This window comes from Pteronotus mesoamericanus, unplaced genomic scaffold, assembly GCF_021234165.1.
Source record: "Pteronotus mesoamericanus isolate MK-2021 breed Mesoamerican mustached bat unplaced genomic scaffold, CSHL_Meso_final contig_702, whole genome shotgun sequence".
Lineage (NCBI taxonomy): Eukaryota > Metazoa > Chordata > Mammalia > Chiroptera > Mormoopidae > Pteronotus > Pteronotus mesoamericanus.
Genome location: NW_026555239.1, coordinates 3,254,973 through 3,279,241, shown reverse-complemented (window position 1 = coordinate 3,279,241; position 24,269 = coordinate 3,254,973). Strand labels below are relative to the sequence as shown.

The 24,269-nt window shown below is 59.5% G+C and overlaps 1 protein-coding gene across 2 annotated transcripts in view; it reads left to right on the top strand.

Moving 5' to 3' along the window:
- The first annotated feature begins 12,069 nt into the window (after positions 1-12,069).
- NFAM1 (NFAT activating protein with ITAM motif 1) overlaps positions 12,070-24,269 on the top strand; it is a 31,045-nt gene continuing 18,845 nt past the window's right edge. For both annotated transcript variants that reach the window (XM_054582561.1, XM_054582560.1), the window contains exon 1: positions 12,070-12,186. In XM_054582561.1, coding sequence (XP_054438536.1) covers positions 12,087-12,186 — 100 coding nt within the window. In that variant the 5' untranslated portion in view covers positions 12,070-12,086. The remainder of the gene's footprint in view (positions 12,187-24,269) is intronic.

Below are 24,269 nucleotides of genomic sequence, written 5' to 3'. Positions count from 1 at the left end.
CTTTTTTTGTTTGCAGAGTCAGGAGAGTGAGGGAGGCCGAAGAAGGGTGCCGTGAGCTTGAGGGAGTAGACACTTTGGGGGAAGGGCAGTGGGGGAGGGTGCAGGTGAGGAGCTTTGTTTACTGCATTTGCTGAGCTCTGATTTTGCTCCCCCCTTGCTGGGTTGTAGTTTCTGTCCCCTCTGTTCTGCCTCCTTCCACACCCTGGGATTTTGGGGCCTTCCTCTGAGCCCTCGTCCAGGGTCTGATCCGGCCCCCTCAGCCCTGCCTGCCAGGGCCCTTGGCTCCCTGGCTCTGACGCCTGCAGGCCCCCACCCTGGTGCGCCTGGCCTTTCCTGTCACTTGACAGACCTGTGCCCCCCGCCCCCGCAGTAACCTGTGGACTTGGCTCAGCTTCTCAGATCCCCAGCTCCCTTTTCTGAAAACATGGGGAGCTGCCAGCCCCACAGGGTTCTGTGCTCAAGGGAGAAAATGGTTGAAAAAATGCTTTGTGAAACTGAGATTTGCTACCAAACAAGAATGCTTACTTATTACTAAATACATGGGATGCAGAACACTCGACCGGCTCCGTCAATCCCCTTTTCTGTCTGGAGCAGAGCAGCTGTGGAATCCTGGCCAGAGATGCCACCTTGTTCCCTGCCACCCCAACCCTTTTCCTACCCCTGCCCTTCCCATCCCACCTCCAGGGGGCGCCACATCTCCATCCACGTGGACAGGTTCCCCTAGAGCGAGCGTTCAGCCTACTTTCTGTCCCTCAGCCACAACCAGGCTCTGGCAAAGGGAGAGAGCCAGGGGCCCTGGGGACAGGGAGAGGGGGGCGTGGGGGGAATAAAGGGGCTGGCTGAGTGCCAGGCAGGCACCCAATGTCACGTTTGCGACCACATTGATATATTGCCAAGGTGCAACTCATAGTCTTGCAAGATTCAGAACATCCCTAAATCGCCACATTTGCGGAAAATGGATGGGAAAATGGATGAAAAGCCGATCAAACAGACGTTTGATGCCAAGATGAAGAGGAGCGGGCGCAGCACGACAGGGTTGGAGGCAAAGTGCGGTCTGGAGTCTGACAGCTGGAGGCGGAGTCTCCTGTCATCCATCAAGCCTGAAAGGGAAAACGAAGTGAGGCCTCCCGGCCTCTCCTTGTCGGAGCCTGTCTGCTGATGTGGCACAGGCTGGCGGGCAGAGGGCCCAGGGTGTGCAAGGGCAGGCACAGGCCAGGGCGACGGGGATTCTGGGGGCCGGCCTCCTGGTAAACCGCAGCCCAGTTTGAAGCTTGGCTCAGAAGCCTGATTCGGAAAAAGCGGGGCTTCTCCGTGACTGGGGAGATAGATGGGCTCCCGAAGCCGGGCTCCCGGGGCCAGGGCAGCAGAGCCCTCGTGGCAGTGCTCCCCCGACAGAAGGGGGCTGTTACCAGGGAGAGGCTCCCCGGACGCCGGCATGGCCTTTCACAGCTCGCAGACACTTCTCCGCTCCTTCTGGCCTTTCCTCTCCGTCCGTCCTTCAAGGCAGGAAAATATGAACTGCTTGCCTCTCCCTGAGGAAGAAGGTGAGGCTCAGAGGGCCCTCGGGACTTGCCCAACCCCACAAGGGGGAAGTGGCAGGGCTCGGCCTTGAACTCAAGTCTCCCGCCTCCAAGTCCAGACTCTGGTTCTTCTAAGCCACAGGCCACCCCCACCTGGAAGGCTTGTTTCCAAGGCTGGGCCTTCTGAGCAAGATCAAAAATCAGCAGGACAGGCTGCTGCATCCTCTGTGGGGCACTTTTTCTGGAATGGCCAAGGCCCCTTCTGCTCAGATGTGCCTGCCTGCTCAGTTAGTGCCATTCAGTAAAAACCGATCCTGTTGTTGCCCCTGAATGGCAGTGCGCGATTTTAGTGTGTCCCCACGGCCCTGCGTTTCTGTGAAGTTCGCAAATGTGAGACATTGTAACCTCAGTTAAGTCTCTTCCCACTCTGAAGCTGGCCTTCATTCATTTCATTCATCAGTCGGGAGTGGGGGTCCTGGAAGCCATGAGTGAAGAAGAATGAATCCAGTGAATGTGATGGGAAAGGGTTTAAATGTCTTGCTGATTTGGCGGAAATATCGGCATTAACAAAGATGACACAAAACTCCCAATCGGCCCCTGCAGCGAGGGCATCCAGGCCACACAGGGGAACTGGTGTTGCCATGCAAGGAACACTTACAGCGGGTCCCTGCCCGAGAAAACTCCACATGCCCTGAATTCTTACGGCTCGTCGATGAAGGGACCTTGGCCCAAGTTTGGCTTTTTTCAATAGTATATGCATAGAGCATCCTCGTGGGACCAGGAAGGGATGGGAGCGGACAAAACACAGGCTGTGTGTTATAGAGGCAGTCAGGTAGCTAATACAAAATACCTGTCACTTTCCTGAGTTGATGTTTATTTAGCGTATTTGTCGGCCTTTTAGAATCTGTAACTTGTGGTGTCTAGTCTCATTAGCAGGGGAAGCTAATATTCGCTGTCATACCTAATTTTGGCTTTGTGATTGCGGGTTATGTTTTTCAATGGGAGACCCTTCAAAACTGTGGAAGCCTCAGACCCCAACATCCTCTGTGCAGTAAAGGGGCAGTTTATGGAGAAGAGGGAGCCTGGTGGCTGACTCGCTTCTCCCGGCTCGGATTCAGGCTGGGAACTGGGCCCGGGGGCTCTGAGTCCTCCACGGAGCCAGCTCCTCTCCCCTCCTGAGGTCTCTCCCTGGCATGTATCCCACTAAGGTGGTTTCAGTTCCTTCCTGAGCCGTGCATGTGCCTGAGCGCTATCCTTGCCTAAAAGCTTACCCTCGCTGAGAGCTGAGAAAGCCTTTTTCTAAATTGCAATGACCGTGGACAGTCTCAGCCAGTGATGAAAGGGGTTGGGATAATAGTGGGGCAGACGGGGCAGGGAGCAGGTCCCTCTCCCAGCAGACCATCCCGATGGGGCTCCATGGAAGGGCAGGGCTCGGGCTTTGCTAGGTGGGAAGCCAAAAGGACCCATGTGGGGGGCAGCTCCCACCTTCCCCGGGGAAGGAAGGGCTTCTGGGGCATAGAGTGGGTGCCGTAGGGGGCTGACCAGCAGCTGGCTGGCCCCTCCCCCAACTCAGAGGCAATGGGGGATCCAGAAGGAGGTAAGGAGAGGCTCCGTCCAGAACGGGGGAGGGGCTACGTCCCGCCGGGTACCAGGGGGCTGTGCGGGGAGGAGCCAGTCCTACATGGAAGAGCATCTGGAAGCCGGGTTGGGGGAAATGAACAAGACCAGGGGCACCTTGGCATGGAGATGGGGAAGCGGGGGCCACCAACTCTGTGCTTACCCGCGGGAAGGAAAGAGACGCGCTCAGGGAGCAGGAGAAGGGCCTCAGGTGCAGACTCCAAGGCAGAGACTGTTCGTCCAGGTCCGGGGCTTCTCGGTGAACTGGAGAGTCTCTGGCCGCTTGTGGACAAGGGCAGAAAGGAGGGGAGGGGAGGGAAGGGGGAGGGTAAGAGAGGAAAAAGGGAAGGGGCGGGGGAGGGGACAGGAGCCCTGGCCACCTGCAGACCTTTGGGCAGGGGCAGGGACCTAGGAAGCCCAGTGAGCTTGTTCCCCTCCCTCAGGCCCAGCCCACCGCTACAGTCCTTCTCACCAGACCGGGGGCGTGGCCTACCCCACCCACCCCAGACCCTGGGACTGTTAACTGTCTCCTGTCCCCCTTGGCTTCCGCACCTGTGTCCCTGGGAGTGAGGTGTGTGACATGGGAGTCTGGAGTCCTGCTTAGGGGGACAGGAAGGGATGGGGGTGGGGTGGGGGTGGTATCTTTGTCCTGCTGTGTTCTCAGCATCTAGGATGGAACCCTGCCCGTGGGTACCCCTTAGTCACCTGCAGAACTGAATTAAAGGGAAAACTCTCCATCTGAGGCCAAGCTGCCTATTTATAATGCTTCGTGTTCGCCAGTTCTTTCCCAGGGGGGACAAATCCTATGTTTTCAGATTCTGACATCCACTATCTACAAGTTTGTAACCGAAGTCCCATTAATCTGTTAGTGATTTGATTAGAATTCCCTGTGGGGCCCTTTTCACCTCTGTATCAAGGGAAAGAGCCCCACACAGGGACGCCTCTCCCAGCTTGTTCATTCCTTCAAGAGATACATCTGCTTGGCCGGCGCAACTGCAAAGATGACGCTGTCCTCACCGGGGAAGCAGGGGCTGCTGCAGGTGGAGCAGGCGAGGGGCTGGGATAGGGGACAGGCTGCCTAGAGCTCACAGTCCAGCCTGGGAGTGCAGACACCCCCAAAGGCTGTCACAAGTCAGTGCTCGTGAGCAGGCAGTGTGGGGTCCAAACCCCAGCTCTGCCCTCAATGGCTGTGTGGCCTCAGAAAAGTGAATTTCCCTCTCCGAACCTCAGCGTCCTCATCTGTAAGATGCGTGCATGATAGAGCCCGCCTGGCAGGGTGGCTCGTGGGCGGACGCGGCCCAACGTCTGGCAGAGAGGAGTTTCCATTCCCTCTTTGGTCACGGCTCCCCCATGCCTCCTCCCCACAAACACAGGCCAGGCCCAGCAGCAGGCTTGCCCCCCGGTGGGGGGGGGTGCTGTCCAGGAGGCAGGAAGGCTGTGGGCGCGGAGGTCCAGGCCCTCGGCCAGCGGCCAGCGTGACCCCTGCCTACTCTGAGCTCAGCCGCCTCCAGCAAGGCGTCTGGCCCCGCCCCCCACAGGCAGCGCAGGACCTGCCGCTTCAAGCGCATCTCGTCTTCCGGAGGTGCTGACACGAAGGTCAGCAGATAGACGTGGGAAGGGGAGGAAGGAAAAGTCCTGGCCACCAGGGCACAGGGAAGGGGTGACTCAGGCCCAGGCGCCCTGCCAGGCTGAAGGCTGCTGCTTAGGAATCCTTTCACCCAAGTGAGATGAGAGACGCCTGAAAATGTGTCCTTGGCTCCTCAGCAGGGGTGGGGAATTTCCCAGGAGAAAGCTGCTGGGGGAGTGAAATCGTAGGGCCCTGGGGCTGCTGCTCTGCCGTGACCTCGTGGAGGTGTCCGGTCAGGTGACCTAGGGTCAAGACTCAGCTGAGTTTTCCCTTCCTTTTCCTACCCGACAGAGAACAGACTGGCTCCTGTCGATCAGCTCGTCCTTTGGAGACTTCTCTTCCTAAAAAGACCACAGCACCTCTCCAGGGTGGGGGACATTTTGCAGAGAACGGTTTCACCCCAGCGAATGCAGAAGCCTCCAGACTTCCAAAGGAACTCTCTTCCGGAGAGAGCCTTTCTGCTCAGGGACCACGGCGTAAATGGTGCCCGGCTTCCAGGACTGGCCAGGGAGCGGCTTCGCTCAGCGTGTGCCTGGAAACTGTATGTGCGAAATGAAACCAGTAGAAATCAATACTGATCGCAATACCAGTCTTTTTAACGGAAAAAGAAATGGTTTTGTTCCTCTGACTGTTGACACCAGAGAGAGAAGTTTCATCACAGGATGGGGGAGGAGGTCTTCCCAGCTCGGCTCCCGAGTGCCCCCTCCTGCCTCAGCGGCTAGGCCTGGACCCGACACCCCAGCCCCCTCTGCCTGCCCTCTTCTACTCCCAGAAGCTTCCAGTGAGGCTCTGTGAATGCTCGGACCTGGGCTTCCATGGCAGAAAGCCCGCTCTGGGCTTGTGTCCCCTTCCTGCTGGGTTCCTGCTGGGCTGTGACTTAGATGGGGGTGCCCAGGGCAGGGCCTGGCCCGAGCAACGCCCTGGAGAGGTTTGTTGAATGAAGGAAGAAGTGACTCAAAGTGCTTGTGGGTCACTGGAGGGACCTGCGGACCCCTGCAGAAATGAGGGGTGTTGGCCCAGGTTCTTTGTTGTCTGGGAGCCGAAGGCCTCCTGACTGTGACCCATGGGGACAGAGGGAGCTGGCCCAGCCACAGGACAGTGCGAAGAGAACCTGCTGGGCAGAGAGGAGAGGGGAGGGCAGGAGAGTGAGCGAGCTTTCCTGAGGAGCCAGGCTGTGCCGGTGGGCGAGCCTCCGGGAGGGTCCCCTGCTGCCACCCAGCCTCCCCACCCCACCTCTGGAGCCCTACTGGGAACCAGCTCCAAGACCAGACTCCACACTGGGTGGGGGTCCTCCTTCTCCTGCCCCCCTCCCCACCCTCTCTCCACCTTCCCGAGTCCCCCTGTGCCTCCTCCACAGATTTCCCCATCTGTGGATAACCACGTACCCTTGTACCCGCCCCGTCTCCTCTTTCTGGACCCTCACTGTTCTCTGCAAATCCCCTAAGCCCCTCGGAAAGAGACCCTGAGGAAAGGCTCAAGGCAGAACAGCTGCTTTCAGCCAATGTCGTATTTACAAAATGCTTTCATCGCTGTGACTCCAGCTGCTCAAGTCCATGGTACTAGGGGGTTATTCTCCTCTTTCGTATTGTAGATGAGGAACCTGCCCCCATTGGCTTAGGAGATAAGGTGCAAGCTGAGGGGTCTTGCTCTAGGGTCCCAGGACACAATGCCGGCCTTCCCAGGTGGGAGGGAGGGAGGAGGAAGGGAAAGGGCGGGGGAGGGAGGGAGAACCAAGTCTCTTTGAAGAGCTCCTTCTGGCTGGTGGCCGAGCTGCGGTCACCCTGCCCATACCCGAGGGGGCCTGCCTCAGGAGGGCAGTTTCTCAATGTGGGGACCAGAGGCTTACGTTACAATACAGATCCCTTGGCCTTCCGAAGTCTCCTGAAGACAAATCTCTGGAGTGGGGCTAAGAATCTGCATAATTAGCGGCTGCCATACACGCTCCTCTGCCCACAGGGTACTGAGGCCTCTGCCCCATAGGACCAAAGAGCTGTGTGGGGTGACAAGGCTTGAATTAGCCTCCCGGGAGGCCGGTTTCTTAATTGGCTGAACTCACTGCAGGGAACGCTGCCCAGAACGCTTGTCACTGCGTGGCCGCGGGACTGGTTGGCCTGGTGGCTGTAACCGGCTCCGCCCTATGATTCCCTAAGAGGAGTTTGCAAAGCTTTCCCGGACGGGCGCTGCGGCTTGTTAGAACAGAGCGGGCGTGAAGGAGGCTCCTGCCGGTGCCCAGGAAGCACCTTAGAGAGGCGTGTCGGGGTCTTACCGCTGGCACGCCCTGCTCTCCCTTCCCACAGCCGCAGCACCTTCCTGGTCCTGCCTGCCCTGACCCACTCCCCGCCGCGCCCCTCCGCCACTCTATCCTTTGCCCCTCAAGCTCTGACCTGGCCTTGCTGGGCAGCCGCAGACCCCTAGGGTGAAGAAGCGGCAAGAAGACAGCGCAGGTGAGGGCGGCCCCATGGGCCACCAGGTGGCGCTGCTGACACGGGACAACCAGGGGCTGCCCGTTGGTGGCCGGAAGGAAAGGGGGGGCGCGGTCAGTGCTGGACCTTCCAGACTCGAGCGCCCGCCGCCGAGGACCTGCAGTGACGTGCCTCCTGGTCGGTGCTTGTCTCTTAGGGACACAGCTGTACCAAGGACCTAACCCTAAGAAGGCCTTGGCACAGGACGAGCGTGGGCGCGAGGCTGTGGAGTGATGCTGCCTTTGTTTTTGCAGAGCTTCAGGATTGTAAGCGCTGTGGCAGGGGCTGAGGAGGGTGGGGGCACTGGGTCTTGCTGCCTCTTCCCAACCAAGTTAGCAAGGAAAGTCTGGTCTAGCCCTGGGGGTACGGCCAACGGGAAGACCCTGGACTCGGGTCCCAGGTGTTCCTCTCATCCCCGCCCTGACGCCACGCAGACCGCCCACCCTGTTTTTCTCCATTGCTACTTCCGTCGGGTGAGGGTTATGACACCAGCTCCGCTGGGAGAATCAAGTGCACTGCAGGGGAGCACAGTGATTAAAATCACGGCCCAGGAGCTCAGGCCCTGACCCCACTGCTTCCTTGCTGTGTGGCCTTGGGCAGGTGGCTTACACTCTCTGAACTTCAGTTTCTGCATCTGTGAAATAGGGGCAGTAACACCTCCCCCCTGAGGTTCCAGTAAGGACTGAAGGAGTCAACACACGAAAAAGCCTTTGGAACTGTGTCTGGTATGAAACAAATACTTAATAAACAGGGGAAAACACAGAGCAGCTTGGGCTCAGAAGGGGCTTGGAGGTGGGGCCAGATCAGCCTCCAGCCCAGGCAGGAATCCCCAGCAGCACGCTGGGCGGGTGGCCTCCAGGTGGGTTTTGCACACCTCCGGTAACGGAGAGCTCACTCCCTTCTGAGCAGAGAGGCTGGTCCACTGCGGGCCGGCCCAGCCCATGGTTCGATGGGTCTCCTTCACCCGAGGCACAGCTGATTCTCAGAAGCTGAGTCCCGCCTCTGGGTCTAGCGGTCAGGGCCCTTGCCCCAGTGCGGCAGGGGCCCATTGCTCCCCGGTGCAGAAAGGAGGACCCTGAAGGCAAACCTGAGTGTCGCTAGGAGGGGAGGGGGCCATCCCCACGCTGACCCTCTCCAGTGCAGCTGTGCTTGAGGAAGACAGAAGGGAACAGGGAATCAACCAACCCATCCTAGATCCCCAGGCAGTGGGGACCCCAAGAACCTAAGGAGTGGGCCGCTGTGGATCTCAGACACCAGGATCGTTGTGAGGAGGCCCCTCCAGCTGCTGGGCTCCTCCTGGCGGCTGGAGTCTGTGGGGAGGAAGGGAGTAGCTTTCCTTGGCAAGGGGAGCGAGGAGAGCGGTCCCTTCCTAGTGCATCTGCTGCCCGCAGTGCAGCCGGGAGGAGAGGCGGAGGAGGTGGGCGTCGGAAGCCTGCCATGGCCGGGCAGGGCCTGCCTCGCTCGCCCTCCTTCGCGCCCTGGGACGGGTGGGGATCCTGCCTGCGGTGCGTGTGGGCGCGTCTGCTTTCCTCTCTAGACAGGGAGCACCTTGAGGGCAAAACTATGACTTACGTCTTGCACTTCCACTCACGGCCTGGCACACAGTAGGCACTTACCAAGTGTATGTGGGAACTAAACTAATAACCGTTATTAGTTATTAACGGTCTTGCGGGGGGACCCCAAGAACCTTTTCGGTCCAGTTTGGAACGCTTTAGTCTTTAAGTGGACGAGGCCCGTCCGGACTCCCCCAGTTCCTCCTCCTTCGGGGCTGCCACTTCCTCCATGAAGCCCTCCTCTTTGCTCTGTATACACTTCTGCCACTGAGGCGGGCCGGAGCAGTGGTTGGGAGCGCAGAGTCTGGGGCCATCCTGAGTCGCTCCCCCCGGACACATTTCTTGGCTGTGTAACCTCGGGTAATTGGATTTTAACCTCCCTGTGCTGCAGTGCCCTCATCTGTAAAAAGGAAGTGACTACCGTACCCACAGTGTGGGATTGCAGTGAGGATCACATCGACTTGATTGACAGCATCTGGTGGCGTTAGGCGCTGCTCTGAGGTGTTGTCGCTCACCTGTGCTGGGCTCCTGCTCCCGCCCTGGTGCAAACAGGCGCTCAGCACCGTGTGAGGGACAGCCGATAGGTGGACGGGTGGACAGGGGCCTGGACGAGAACAAGCCTGTGACGCGCTGTCCCCCAGGGACCCTGCAGACTCTGCCGTGGAGGCCCGGCGGCTGCCCCCTTCCCTCTGCCAGCAGAGCCCATGTCCCCGGCCCCTTCTCCCACTGGCTCCCGCCAGGGCGTGGGGAGGGCATGCTCACAGATGCAAGTCCCGCGCGTTCACTGCTCCGCGTCCTCTAGGAGGAGAGGAGATGGAAAGTTGTTTTTTTTTTAAAAAAAAAAAAATTATTTATTTATTTTTAGAGATGGGAGGGAGAAAGAGAGGGGGAGAAACAATCGATGTGTGGTTGCCCCTTGCTCGCCCCTCCCTTGGGGCCTGGCCCATGACTCAGGCATGTGCCCTGAAAGGGAACTGAACTCTTTGGTTCTCAGGCCGGTGCTCAACCCACTGAGCCACACCTGCAGGGGCAAGAGATGGAAAGTTTTGATGAAACTGAGGTTCCTGAATGCGCTGTGGTTCCTGTCACCCGGCTCCTGAGGCCCTGATGGCAGAGCCTGGGCCTACAGGCTGCTGCTGAGGCCCATTGCTGCCCCTCCCCTGAGGCTGTGGCTGTGTGGCTCCCAGGGGCTCAGAAACAAATCAGTGACTTGAGACTCCAGTCCCCTCCCCGCACCCACCTCTTCCTTTTCTGCCACACCTGTGCTGCCCAGCCCAGGGGCCTGCCTGGGGCGGGTCCTGCCATCCCACTGAAGCCAATTGGGAGTCTACTGTGTGCCAGGCTTGCTGTTAGACACCCACCTACACCGCAAGCCTGGGAGGAAGGCGCTGGATCCCCCTGACACCCATTCACCCATCCATTCATGCTCTAGCATTTACTGAGCACGTACTAGGTGCAGGCCCTGCGCTCTGCATAGGGTTGTCGGAGGGAGGCCGACAAATAGGAGGCGCCAGACAGGCAGGGGGCCATGGGTGGGACCCAGGCCCAGAGGCGGCCAAACTCCCAGTCTCCAGGGCTGCGGACAGGAGAGCGCGTGGCTGCCATGCGAGGGGGCTGAAGGCTGTGTGGCGGGGAGGGGGGCGGCGGACAGCGTCGGGGTGATGGGCAGGAGCGGAGCTGGCGCCCGTGTCTGTGTTCTGAGACAGGCTGGCACTTGGCCGCCTCCTGATGCCAAGTCATAAAGAGACTCCTGGAGGCGCAGGCCGAAGCCTTTGAAACGCTCCCTCCCGCACAGAGGCATTAACGTGCCGTCTATCACCGTGGCATCGCAGTGCTTAGACAACCTGCTCCCCCCAGGAGCTCAGAAACAGCGCGGAGCAGATTATCTGTGTCTCACTGCGGCATGTGCGATCATGTATCATCGTGATGGATCAACAGTCAATACCGCTGGGGTCCCCTTCGGCCCCCAGCTGCTGGGAACGGTCTTGCGTTCACATGTCTTCCTCACCTGGTGGGCCATCCCGCTCCTGCCTGCGCTGTCCGCCCGGTGCTCCTGGCGTCGGTGGGCACTGCCTTCTGGCTTTCCTCGTCCATGTGCAAAGCAGCCTGGGGAGGGGAGAAGTGTGCTCGAAGGAAGGGAACTGGACCCTGTTGTGCCGTTTGTGGGGGCTGCAGCAGGAGGTGGGGGCAAGACTGGGGCCTCACACCGCTGGGCATTACTCGCTGACCCCACGCATCTGCCCTCATCCTGGGCAAGTTGCTTTGCCTCTTGGGGGGCATAGCTTCCTCCTTCACATAATTGGGATAATGACATTTATCTTGTTTAATGGAGAAAGGAGGTGAAGCGCCCAGCATATGAAACTTAACCACCTATGACCCCCCTTTTGCTGAGTGCCAGCACGCTGGCTTCCTCACCGCCACCCCTTCCCTCTGCGCCTCCAGTCACCTAGGCAGCACCCGACCCCTGTCCCATCCAGCTCAGCCCTGTGCTGGGCTCCAGAATGCCGAGGGCAAAGGGCTCCCAGTCTGCAAGAAGTTACCGCCCCTGAGTCCGTGCCTGTTGGCTGTGAGGACTGGGCTGCTGCCCAGAGCCAGATGAGGAAGAAATTCATGCGTCTCCTGGTGGGGGAGGGGTGTGCTCAGGTTTAGGGAAGCCACAGGGAGGAAAGACGTTTCAGATGGGCTGGGGAGGAGGCATCTGCTGGGCTGCTGTGGGGACCCAGGGTGGCCCTAGCTGGGTTAATGACCAGCTGTGGCACCATGTGGGGCTGGGAATGTGTGCCTCTCCTCCGTCACTCATCTGCTCCGTCCTGGATCCTCCCACTCACTGGCACCCCTCAGCCCCAACCCTGCTCGTTGATGAGCACATCACCGGGGGGCTCCTGGGCTATTCCCAAGGGGAAGTTGGTGTGAGCAGGGACATTTTTAAACAGCTTCAGGAGTGAGCAGCTAAACCAAGCCCTGGAGTTCCTCTCGAAAATCTGTGCTCCCTCTGTCACCCGTGTCTTCTGGACCGGCCCCCAGCTGGAAAGGGGTCAGGAGGGAAGAAGCCCACCCACATGGTGGCTTGGGAGGTCTAGGCCCCGCCCAGCTCTTCTGCAGAAGGAGAGAGAGCCCCAGAGCCTCACCTGGCGCCTGCCTGCCGGGGGCTGTTCCTACTGCTTGAGGCGGGTCATTGAGACAGGCCTTGAGGAAGCACGGTGGCCAGGGAGGAGCTTGGTGGGAACGAGAAGGGGAACTGTGGCCGCCAGCAGCTGTCCCCTCCTGGGAACTAAAGAGGAAGCAGAGACACTGACCAGGAGGCCCCATGGAGAGCCGGCCTGTGCGGCGTGGGGCCCCACGGGGCGCCCTGACAGCCCCCTGGCTCCTGGGCTTGCTGCTGTCCCCCTGGACCCTGCTGCTCACAGGTACGCTGTCTCCTCGTGAGCTCCCTCCGGGCCCTGCACAGTGGAGCTGCTTTCATCCGCCCGCTGCGCCGCCCCCCCACCCCCCTGCCCGTGCAGCTAATCCCTGTCTGGTCTGGGGGGATTTTCTGGTTGCGTTTGAACACAGCAGACTTCACAGGGGAAGCCTTGGGGACCAGGAGATGTTTAGCTAATGCCTCGCCAAGGTGGCTTTTGAAGAGGTGGGGGCAGCACTCCTCGTTCGATGCTGTGCTAACAGCCTCCCTGCCCTCACTGCCTGACCTCTTGCCCTTAAACAAGGTGGGTGGGCTCTGCTGCAGCCAGGGCACTGGGGCCGGGTGGGGGGGTCAATGGGGAGGGATAGCTCACCCCCCAGGAATCCAAGGTAGGAGCAGGGCGTCGAACCTGCCAAGTGGCAGAGCCACCTTCGGTGCTGTTGCCCGGGTCAGCCTGGGAGAGGAAGGGAGGCCAGCAGCTGGCCACCAGGGCACTGTAATCTGGAGCACAAAATTGTCACCGTTACCAGAAAGGATGGCACCACCCACTTCCTGAAAGACGACCAGAGGCTACATCATTATTTTACAGTGGGAGCTAGGCCTTTCGGGGGGCCAACGCAGTGGCCCCCTTCCTGGGCCCAAGCCCCTTTGGAAGCTGGGTGGCGCCAATCCAAGTCAGGACCTGGGGTGGGTGGCCTTGGGGTGAGTTCATCCAGGCCAGGGAAGCCGCGGGAGTGTGCCTCGCTGGGGCTGCCCACACTGGGTCCCTCGGCTCAGTGTCTTCCTGGGCAGCGCTGACCGGCGCCTCCTCCCCCCGCGGTGCAGGCTCCGGCAGTGCCTCCTCTTCACCCAGACCTGGACGAGGCTTCCAGAAGCTGCCCCACTCCGCTTCTTCCTCTACCTTTTGTTTATATGTGAACAATAACAGCTGCTATTATCATGAATCTCTGAGCTTCGCACTCACCCTGACACCCGGCGCCCCTCAAGACGCCCTTGGGGTGCTCTCCCTGCTGGTACTGTTGAGGAACAGGAAATGGAGACTGGCAGAGGCCAAGTAGCGTGTCCAAGGCTTAGCGGCTGAATAGAGGTCAGGTTCAGACCCGGGTCAGCCTGAGCCCAGAGCTAGGACTCTTGGCCATGGGCTCTGAGCTTCCTCTCGCCTTTCTTTGTAAAAAACGTTCTTCAAGGAAAAATCTCCCCTTCCTCCCCACCCCCGTCAGGCAGGAGCCGAACATGTTGCAGGCCTGGAAACCTAGGCCCCTGGTGACGTCTGTCCTTCAGTCTGGCCACCTCGCACCACCTCCCACCCCTGAGACATGGGCCAGTGCAAAGACGGCCTGAGGAGACGATGCGTTTGAACTCACATTTAGCCATTTTTAACTTAATTTCCCCAAATTCCCATCATTTCTCTTCATGTGGTCCCTCCTCCCCAGAAGGGACCAGCCACATCCCGGAATCTGGAAGAGGCTTTGCAGGTGCCGCTGCGAAGTCGATTTTGTAACCATCTTGACTGCAAACAAACAACAGATTTCCCCCTGTATTGCAGCAAATGCTACAAAAAAAAGAAACTGCTCTTTCACAAGAGGTGAAGTCAGCCTTGTGGTCCCTGAAACCTCTTGGAGCAACCCACAGCACCCCATTACTCCCGGTCCTGCCTCTGCAGCTCCGCCCCTGTGGCGGCACACCCTTCCCCCCTTGTCTCTGAGCTTGGACGAAGGAACCCGGCCCCTCCCACGTCCCCTAAGCCTCCCCTGACTTCAGCCCTCAGCCTGGTGATGCCTAAACCGCCGTGAGATGCAGGGTCGAGGGCAGGCCAGGAGCGATCAGCCCGGGTTTGAACTTGTTCCGCAACTCATCCCAAGACCCTGGACTGGTTCTCAACGCCGCTGTGCGTCAAGTGGCTTATCTGTTAGATGGTGTGACAGCAGTGCCTGCCAGCACGTGAGACCGGTGGTTAGGCCATGTGGATAGGGTTCAGAGGGGTAGCGCCTGCCGGCCTTTGAAGCCGACTGAAATGCGAGATTCAGTTGTCATCTGGATGAGCCTTCGGGCTCCTCTGGTGGCTCTGACCTTTCCGGTGGCCTCCAGCACACCCTGGGATGGCGCCTCGGGGCCCTCTGCGGTGAGCCAGGCCTCAGGCCTGCTCTCCTCGGCTCTCCTGAGCCCTCTGCAAACTCTGCTTTCCTCAGAAGGCCCGGCAGCCACCTGGGGTCTCGTGGGCAGCTGCTCTCGCAGAGGTGAGCTTCCTGAGCCCGCACACCTGCTCTAGCCTTGCTGCCGCCAGACCTCGGTCACCTCCAAGGGCTTTGGGGCCGGGCAGACCAGGTTCAAGTCCCGCCTTCTTCCATGGACTGCTGTGTGAGCTCAGGCAAGCCACCTCATCTTCCTGAGCCTTGATGTCCTCAGCCAATGCCAGTCTTCTTTCTCTCCCGGGCCTTTGCCGAACTCCGGGCTGTGTTATTTCTCAAATATCCATGGAGGAGGACCGTTCTAGGCCCTTGGGGAGCTTAGAGGTGAACAAGCCCCAGTGCTCGCTCTCAGCCTGATGGAAACAGGGAGATGTGCCTGGAGAAATGACCCCTGACCGGAGGCGGGAGTTCCAGGCGCAGGTTTGCCTCCCCAGTCGGTCCCGTTTGCTCTGACTCAGGTGCCATCGCCCCCTTTGATGTCCAAAAGGCAGTCAGGAGCCTCCTGCCTCCTTCTCACAGCACTGGCCCCTGCCTTTCATCTTTGTCTCATCAATAAAGAGCTGTGGAGGCGGGCAAGGGGAAGCACCCTTCTGCGGGAGGTGGGGCAGGGGGAGTGTTGGAGGGGCAGGGAGTGAGAGAGGAGGGAGAGAGACCAGGCAGGTGGGCGGCAGGCCCAGCAGGGGTAAAGGCTGGGAGGCCCAGAGATGCGCTGCCACGAGGGACGCGAGAGGCGAGGTTTGACTGCAGAGCTGCAGCCCCCAGCAGGGCAGGGGGACCCGACCTGCGCTGGGCTGTAATTCCAGGCGGATTGCCAGTGCCTCTCAGGTAGGGGTTCAGACGCCGTGGCTATAGGTCCTACCGTCACTGCTTTCTCGTTTGAAGTTGTGACATATAACACACATACAGGAACGTACAACACATTTCATAAAACAAAGTCCCGTGTGACTACTACCCAGGTCAAGAAAGAGAACATTCAGGTGCCTCAGCCACTGTGCTGCCCCTCAAAGCACCCCTCTCCCCTTACTACATTTCCCTGCGATATAGTCTTACCTGTTTTTGACCTTTGTATGTATCGTCAGAATGGTACTGTGTATCTTCTTTGGTGACCTGCTTCTTTCATTCACTGCTATGTTTTTGAAGATGTATCCAGTTGATGGTGTGGCTGAAGTTTATTTTCACTGCTAAAGAGCAGGAGTTGCAAACCACAGCCCACGGGCTAAACCCAGCGCATGGCCTTTTTGTTTGGCCTGCAAGTTGTGAATGGTTTTTAGATTTTTTAATGGTTGGGGGAAAAAAATCAAAAGAAGAGTGTTTCACGACATGTGAAAATTATACAATATTCGCATTTCCGTGTCCATAAATAAAGTTTTATTGGAACAGAGCCACGCACACTCGTTCATAGATCATCTATGACTGCTCTTGCCCTCCGTCGGCGGAGTTGAGTCTTTGCGATAGAGACCATATGGCCTGCAAAGCATAAAATATTTACTGTCTGGCCCTTTGCAGAATGCGTTTGTCAACGCCTGCTGTGGAAAGTCCCACTGAATGAACAGACTGCAGTTTATTTAGTTATGCTGGACGTTTCAGGTGCTTCCCATCCGGGGCTGCCAATGCTCACGTGTGGTCTCCAGGCGCACGTGGGTTCCGTGCCACTAGGGGACGTGTGCCCCCTGCGGCTGCTTCTCCCCTGGCTGCCTGCCTCCCCGTGTGCACTGGGGGCTTCCAGAGGGCAGGAGGGCCCAGCGTGGCGCTGGCACCGGGGGTGCCCGGACGCATTAGCAGTGACAGGACACGTCGGTGCCTCAGCCACAGACAACCCAGCAGCAGTGGTTCTGAGCATGGACAGCAGAGAAGCAAGTGTCAGGGGTCCAGGGGTCGTATGGGTGTGAGCCTTCTGGTCCCCCTGGGCCTTAGCCACAGACCCTCAGGTCTGGTGAAGGAGAGCGTGGCCGGGGAGGGTCTGGGCAAACAGGGCCTGGATATAGGATCTGCCTCCACACCCTCCCTCTGACCCTGGGCCTCCACCTGCTTCCTTGTTCGTGTGGATCTAGGCAGGGACTCACTATAGTGGGCGTGTGGGTGTCAGGCGCAGGGGTGGGGGCCCCAGGCAGAGAAGGCGAGGGGTGACTGGGGCGAACCTGGAGAGGGGAAGGGGTGGAAGTAGGTGTGAAGTTGGCAGGTGAAGCTCCGGGCCTCCCCGTGAGGGTGGCGTGCAGGCCTGGGTTTGGGTCTGAGGAGACTTGGGCAACATAGCCCGAACACTCCGAGTCCCAGCTTCCCCGTCATGGCGCGCAGCGCTCTCCTCTGCTGGCCTCTGGCCAGCGGCATCAGGATGGCGTGTCTCAGTGGACTCCTCAGTGGGTTGGCAGGGCCTGAACCATGGGGACGAGATGGTGTGTGGTGGGCCCAGCAGGAACCTGCTCCACCCAAGCCCCGGGACTGTGTGGGCTGCGGTGGCGGCGGCAGGGGGAGGGGCGGGGGCAGAGCTGGAGTCCCTCTGAGGCCCGGGGCCAGGGGAAGGAAAAAGGCACAGCGAGTGGGCACAGTCCAGGCCCCAGGGCAGGGAAGGTGCTCCTTCCAGCGCTCTCCATAGAGTCCAAGGGCCCGTTTCTGCAGGACCTGGCAGCACGTATTAAAATTTAAAACATATGTGCCCTTTGAATCAGCTCCTCCCCTCTCAGACCTTGTCCTAAGAAGCCAGGGGCCCTGAAGGCGACCTGTGCGTCTGGGGGCGGGGGATGGTCCCCAAGGTGTCCGCCGCACAGCTGCTGACCATCGCCACCACCAGCTGGGCCCTCACTGCAGCGTGTGTAGATAAGACCTCCCTTCTCGCAGGCTGCGGCCCCTCCCCCACACCCCACTTTTGAGCCAGCCTGGATGACCGCCTGCCCCTGAGGCTCCTGCCGCTCTTGGCCTGGAAGGTGTCCTTTTGCTTGCCCACCTGATGACCTCAGCCTGTCTTGTCAGTCCATCAAGGTCAAACTCTGCTACTTCCTCTGCCCACTCTCCCACTAGCAAGCCCAAAGGCCATCCCGGCCCCGGCAGGGCGTTCGCCTGTGCATCTGAGCGAGCAGGAGCTCAGAGGCGTGGGGGGCTTCTCTGAGCTCACCTGGGGCAGGTGAAGGTGCGGACGAAGGCAACGAATAAATACCCAACCTAAAGAACTGGGCCATATAAGAAAAGCCAGAGAAAGGGTGAAGGGAGGTGTGGGCTGGTGGAGCCTTGTTGCTGGGGGGTAGGTCAGAGAGGGAGGAGTCTGCCGATCAGGTTCAACACCAGAAACAGCAGGAGCTTAGTGACCCGATTCCTGTGCTGACCTCCTGCTGCGGTAAGGGTGGAGGGTGGCGGGTCGGGGGAGAGACAGAGGAGGCTGGACAGGAGGCAAGGACGGGCTGGCTGAGTGGAGGAGCTGGAAGCGGGGGATGGAGGGCAATGAGTGATTTTGTGCCCCGAGGGTACGGAATCTTTGGGGAGGTCGAGATTTAAGAAAAGTCAGGATAACAATGATCTGGTGAAGGTGCCCACTGGAAGGAGTTAGTGTATTGACAGCCAGAAGCATTTAGATTTGAAAAGGCAGCTGGAGGGGGGAGGGGAACTGAATCCCACAGAATGAATCGCTAATGTGAGGTTTCAGGCAGCTGAGAAGACGGTTTGGGAGTCTATAGGATTTCTCTTGTCTTCTCTCTGCGGGAAATAGGAGCATGTCACTTGCCAGTTCAGAAGCCCACAGAGGCTCTGCCAGGTTTCCAGGATGGCCTTGGGCCCTCGGTTCCCCCTCCCCCTGACCCCCCCAAACCCTTTCTTTCAACTGCACCAGGCTCTCGAGTCTTCCCACTCGGTACCCTGTTGCAAGACTTCTAGAAGCTTCACTCAAGAGCTTTCTGGTGCTTAAACCCCCTCTCTGCCCCCGCCACCCCCACACATACACGAGGCTGCCTCCTACGCTCCCTTCAAAGTCCGGCCTGGTGAAGGGATTGGGTGGAAGGTGCACGTGCTCCCAGCCGTGATGTCTGGGAGGCAGGAAGGTCCCACGTTCTTCTTGATCCTTCTCTGCGGTGTCTGGAATTTCTGCAGGGAGCGTGTTTCACTTTAATAACGCCCGGGGGTATCTGAAGAATTATAATTTAAAAAACAAGCAACGGCCCAGGCCAAGGGTCACCACCTAGCCGGTGGCGGCCCCTCCTCAGGTCTCGGCAGTCCCTGAGACTCCCTTTGTCCCGCCTCTTTCCCCCTGTCACTCACCCGGAGTCCGGCCCTCCCCCCGTGGGCTCTGGGTCGCTGGGGGCACCTGGTGGGGTCTGTCCCCTTCTCTCCATTTCCTGTACCCTCTTCGGAGACACGGAGCAGAGCCCCCACCATACCCCTTTGGCCCTCACCTCACCTCCACCCCGTGCTGGCCCCCTGCTTGGAAGGGAGGGGGGTATAAGTTAGGAAACAGAGTCTCCTGCGGCTGCCACAGGCCACACCCTCAAACGAGCTCCAAAGTTTGAGCAACTTGCCTTACTAACCCAGCCAAGAGGGAAGTTGACTGCTATAAAAATATCAATTAAAGCCCATGAAGCTTGAGCATTTCGGGGACCAAACGTTTGACATCTGCTGCGTGGCCACTGCACCCCCAAGGTCTGGAGTCTGAGGCATGAGAACTGCGGGCAGGCAGTCCGCCGGTGGAAACGCCGCAAGGCGAGCACATCTGCGTGTGCATCTCCCTAACCCACTCGGAGGCGTTGAAAGATGTGACAGCCAGTCAGATGGCAGTGTTCCGAGGGCACGGCGCTAACAGCTCCGCAGTACACGCGCTCTGTTTGAGGGCTGCCTTCCAACGCCTGCTCCCCGCTTCTCCCTTGTCAGCCACTTGGCCACGCGCCGTCACGTTTGAGGCGTGTGTGTCCTGAAGGACTCACCGTTGTTCTGTGGCGTCCTGGCATTCATGTCAGGCAAATGGCCGGAGTTCAGTGATGAAACCAGCAGCCCGCATCTGCATCTTCCCCGCAGCCCTTCAGATGGGCCTTTAAAGAAATGCATGGCTCCGAAAGATGCCAGGATTAAATCGGAGGACAAAACTCCAAGCCTAAAATAAAGACCGTGGGAACCGTTCTCTTCTGTAGCTGGGGAATCAAAGCGTTTTCCTTTAAAATCGACCTTCGTTGGAATGGACACCTTTGATCAGCACGTTGGGGCTCTCATACCAGGCTGGCGCTCAGCGCCATGGCAGGGATTGAGTTCCAGGCAGAGGGGGAGCAGGGGCCAAGGCCTGGCCCAAGAGTTGGGGCTGGGGGGTGGGGGGGTAGTAGCCAGGAGGCCCTGGCAGCTGACAGGGGTGGGGAGGGAGGGGAGCGATGGGGAGAGTGCCAGGTCCCCTGGTCCGGGGTGGGGGTGGGGGAGTGGATGTCATTGCTGCTGTGAGCGGGGACACTGGCTGGCCGCACAGGGCCAGTGTGTAGAGGGCTCCTGGGGCCACAGGCTCTGTTTGAGCTGGGCAACGGTGGCCGTCACCCCAATGGTGCAGGGTCAGTCCTGAGTGCCATTGTCCCCAGCCTCCTAGGAGCTGCCAGGTGTGTCTGTGTATTAGATGACCCGAATCTAGAAAAAATGACTTCTGAATGTTTAGCTCCCTTTGAAAGACTACGGCTCTTTCTTTGGGGAACATTTTTTCCTTTGCTTGCTTTGAGATTTTAAAATTGTAGTACAGAGTGGTGGTTAAGCTTGTGGTGTTAAGAACCCAAATGGACCCAGCTCAAAACCCCATCTCTACCTCTGACTAGCTGTGCTGCTTGGGTAAAGCTCTTGCTTCTCTGAGCCTCGGTTGTCCCGTCTGCAAAAGGGGTGTGTGCCCGGGGCCGTCAGCTCCCATCCTCACGTGGCCAGCGGGGATGCCTGGAGCCTGTGCCGTGCAGGGAAGCCGTGCACCCAGGAATGGGTCAGGGAGGAGCTGAGCGAGTCCTGCAGACTCCGAGGGCGACCTGACGCCCAGGGGCAAGAAGGGGGCAGGACATTCTGAACAGCCGGAGCAGCACAGGTGAAGGCTTAAGAGCCCGGCAGGCCCGGTGCCTGCAGGGGAGCGAGCTGAGGGCCAGGGCAGCCGGCCGGGCTGTGCAGGGCCTGGATGCGTGGGCTGGATCCCCCAGGGACCACGGACTTGCAGTTTTTTTCCTCGGTGGTCGAAAGTTGAGGGATGCGTGGTGCGGTGTGGCCCTGTCCGCACCCAGCTGTGTGACTACGGCTGAAACCAGAAGGTCGCAGGCAGTGCTCTGACTCCCCACAAAGTGCTCTGCATTTTTTTAAACTGCTGTCTTGACCTTGTAAACGGATTTCCGACTCCTTCGTGGTCCCCTCCGGGGGGTGTCCCTCCTCAGGGAGGGTTGGCTGGGCGGCTGGGGGGGTCCCCGGGGGCAGCCGGGCAGGCTCCAGCTGGGGAGGAGAGGGAGCTTCTGCAGCCGCCCACCCTCCGCCAGCAGCTCAAGTGGCCACAGGTTCAAAAGAAGTGAAAAAGGCGGGAGTCAGGTGCCACTGGGTGGTCGACAAAGTTTTTCCCAAAAAGCGGGACAGACAACAGGATGGGGCAAGAGCAGGAGGCCGCTGTGGGGAGAGCTCTGGCAGCCGCGCCCGCCGTGCGTGCCCTTTGCCATGCACTTGTCACAGGGAGGACTCAGGACCCATGTGACTTCCTCACCGCCTTCTTGCGCCTGGTAAAGGCAGGCCGGTCCTGTGTCAGCCTGCGAATGTCCTTGGCTCCGATGTGTCTTGTGATAGCCCCATAAGCTTGGCGTTGCTGGTCCCCGTGTTGCAGGGGAGCCGCTGGACCCCAGAGGAGGAGAGCCGCCGCACAAGGCCACACCGCTCTGGGTGGCAGAGCCGGGGTCCGGACTCGGGCCTGGGCTTTTCTAGGTGCCCCTGCCCCGCTCTCTGGCCAGGCCCCGGCTTCCTAGCCGTCCCTGGAGCTTCGAGAAGTGGGGGATGGGGGGCATGCCGTCCCCGGAAGACACCGTCTCCTGCAAAGCGGGGGTGGGCAGTGCATGGGGGTGGCAGCCCCTGCTGCCCCATGGAACCATCTGCGCTTGGCAGTTGCGTGGGGGTGGCGAGGCGAGTGCGTGGTGATGCCTAGTAAGCAACCAAGTTCTCAGCCGGGGCTGGGCCGGGTGGGGGCCCTGGGGACCGGGCCCTCCCCGACACCAGCTGCACCCGCTCTCCAGGCCTCACCCACCAGGGGTGCTCTACACCCCCCACTCACACCGCGAGCTCATACTTCTCCCCTCCAGAAGCTGATTCACGCCAAAAGGGGGTGCTCCGCAGCCAGCTGGGGTGGGGGAAGAGAGGCAGGGCGGAGCAAGCCTGCCAGGCGGGGGCCGCGGGCAGGTGGCCCCCTCCCACACATTCATGCCACTCTCCGGCCCCAGTGGGGGATGCCAACGTGGCTCCTGTGGCCTCCCTGCTCCTCAGCCCAGGAATCCAAGGCTCCCCCAGCCCGCCGCCCAGGGCCACACGCCCCCCCCTCCCCCGGCAGCCCATGAGCAGAATCCTGAAGGGCTGTGAGGCGGGCTCATTCTGCCCTGGCCCACCTCGTCCCACGGGGACACGTTTCCTTTGCAGAACAAGTGATAGATCGTGATGCAGCAGTCACCAGGCACAAAATGGGCCCGCTCACTGTGCCATCCCAGTGGCCCTCAGGGGACACACCTCAAGCTCTGTGGTGTCTCCCTGAAGCCCTGGGCTGTGGGGAGAAGCAGGCCCTGGGGGGCAGGCGAGGGGCCTGCAGCTCTCTCCCAGCCCCCTTTCCGCCCACACTCCCTGCCTGCGGCCACTTGCTGGCCTCGGACTGTGCCAGTGTGTTCCTTCTGCCAGGAGTCCGACGAACCCCTCTCTTTAGCATCTGATGTCTACTGCGCTTGGTGCCACCACAAACGCCCCCAGCCCTGTGCCAGGTCACAGTTGGCAGGGTTTCTGACTCCACTGCCTGGCCCGGCGGCTGGCTTTTTTTCCTCAGCACAGACAACCTGGGTTCAAATCCCAACTCCACCTCTTAGGAACTCTATAGCTTTGGGCCTCTAAGATCCTCTGGGGTTTTTTGTCTGCAAAATAGGGTTGCAATCGTTGCCTCATGGGATTGTCATGGTGTTGAGTTGACATAGAGCACATGTGGCGCTCAGCCAGAGTATGTTTTCTATACATTTTCTTTCCCCTCTGGCCTTGGGCCATTTCTAGCCTTCCGTATGCATGTGTTCCTGCTTGCAGTTTGCTAATGACCTCCAGACCCCAGGACACCAGCACCCCACGCCCCTACCTCCCCACTAGCCCTCCCACCGCAGTCTCCCTCTGCTTTCCTGGGGAAAAGCACAGGGAGCCCCTCCAGGCCGCAGGCAGGGCCTGTGACCTCACCAGCACCCTTCCGTGTTTGTTGGAGGCGCACACATGGTAGCTGAAGACGACTGTGAACCTGGCTGTAGCACTGAGCTGTACCTGGAGGATGCTCCGCAGCCAATGGGAGCAGCCTGCCCCCCAGAAGGGGCCTGGTGGAGACACAGGTCCAGGAGAGGGGGTGGCGGCCGGGCTGCTGCTGCCAGTTCCTGGGTGCTGGCACTCAGTAAAAAGAAGGGTCAGTGGAGGCAATTAACTACCTCGCCAGGCCAGAACCCAGAACCTCCGCTGGAGCCGCAGCTCCCTTCCTCCCCTGTTTTTGGTCTGCTGTCCCCAGATTGGCTCCTGTCGTTGAGCCACAGACACTGCCTCATCGCTTCCCTTTTTGGAAACAGCAGTTTCATCTGGGGTCTGGGTTCTCCTCTCTCTGGCAGACCTGAGCCAGGGCCATGCATTTCATGATCCCAACCCTCTGACCTTTCAGAAATGAGTCCCAGAAGGTTACAGAACAATAATCATCTATTTTTACAGCATCCCCCAGAATTGTAAAGATCGGCCTAATTGCTCTAGCAGATTCCATCGTTCTCTAGAAGGGAACCTCAAATGCAGAGAATATTTTAAGACGATTGGATGGATGTCTTCCTGCCAGAACAAACGGGAAGGTGGCCACGCAGTGCCAACAGCAGGTCTGGCCTCCCCAGGCTCGGAGTGGCCTTGCAGATACTCGGGGAGGAGGAGCAGGAGGCTCCGGGGGAGTCAGGGAGGGCTTTCCAGTGATTTGGGTTCGGTCCCCACCTCAGGACCCCCTGAGGGAACCCCAGCCGGGTGCCCGCCGCGGCTGCCTGGGCTCAGGGCCGCAGTGAGAACCAAACAGGAGGATGTGGCTAAAAGCCAGCACTGTCCTGGCCTGTGTGGCTCAGTCATTCGTACACTGAAAGGTCGCAGGTTCAATTCCCTGTCAGAGCACATGCCCGGGTTGCGGGTTCAATCCCTGGTTGGCGTGCATACCAGGAGGTAACCGATTGATGTTTCTCTTTCTCTCCCCCCCTCCCTCCCTTCTTCTCTCTCTAAAAGCAATGAAAGAAAAATGCTCAAGTGAGGATTCAAAAAAAAAAGCTGGCAGTGATTCCCCAGCCAGGTCAGGGGGCTAAGAGGAGAGGACCAGGCGAGGTGGTGGGGGTCCCAGGCAGAGTGGACAGCAGGTGGGAGCGGGCTATCTGTGCAGGGTGGACAGCCACGTGCGGTTGCTGGGTGGGACCCCCACCCTGCCCCTGCCACGTCTCAGGCAAACCTCAGCCCTGAGGCATAGCTCCTCGTTTACGTCTAGTATACTTCTATCGTTAAACAACAACGATAGCCGCCCGGCAGCAGAGCTCAGGGGTAGAAAGTGCGCTGTGACATCCCCGCCTGTTCCGCCCACCAGAGGGGAGCCCCGTGCCAGCTCATCTTTCTGACATATGACAAAACCGACCCCCTGTGACACCCAGACATGCCAGTTGATTCCTGGAACTGTCGGTGACTGCAGTCCCTTGGGGGAGGGGGTGTCTCT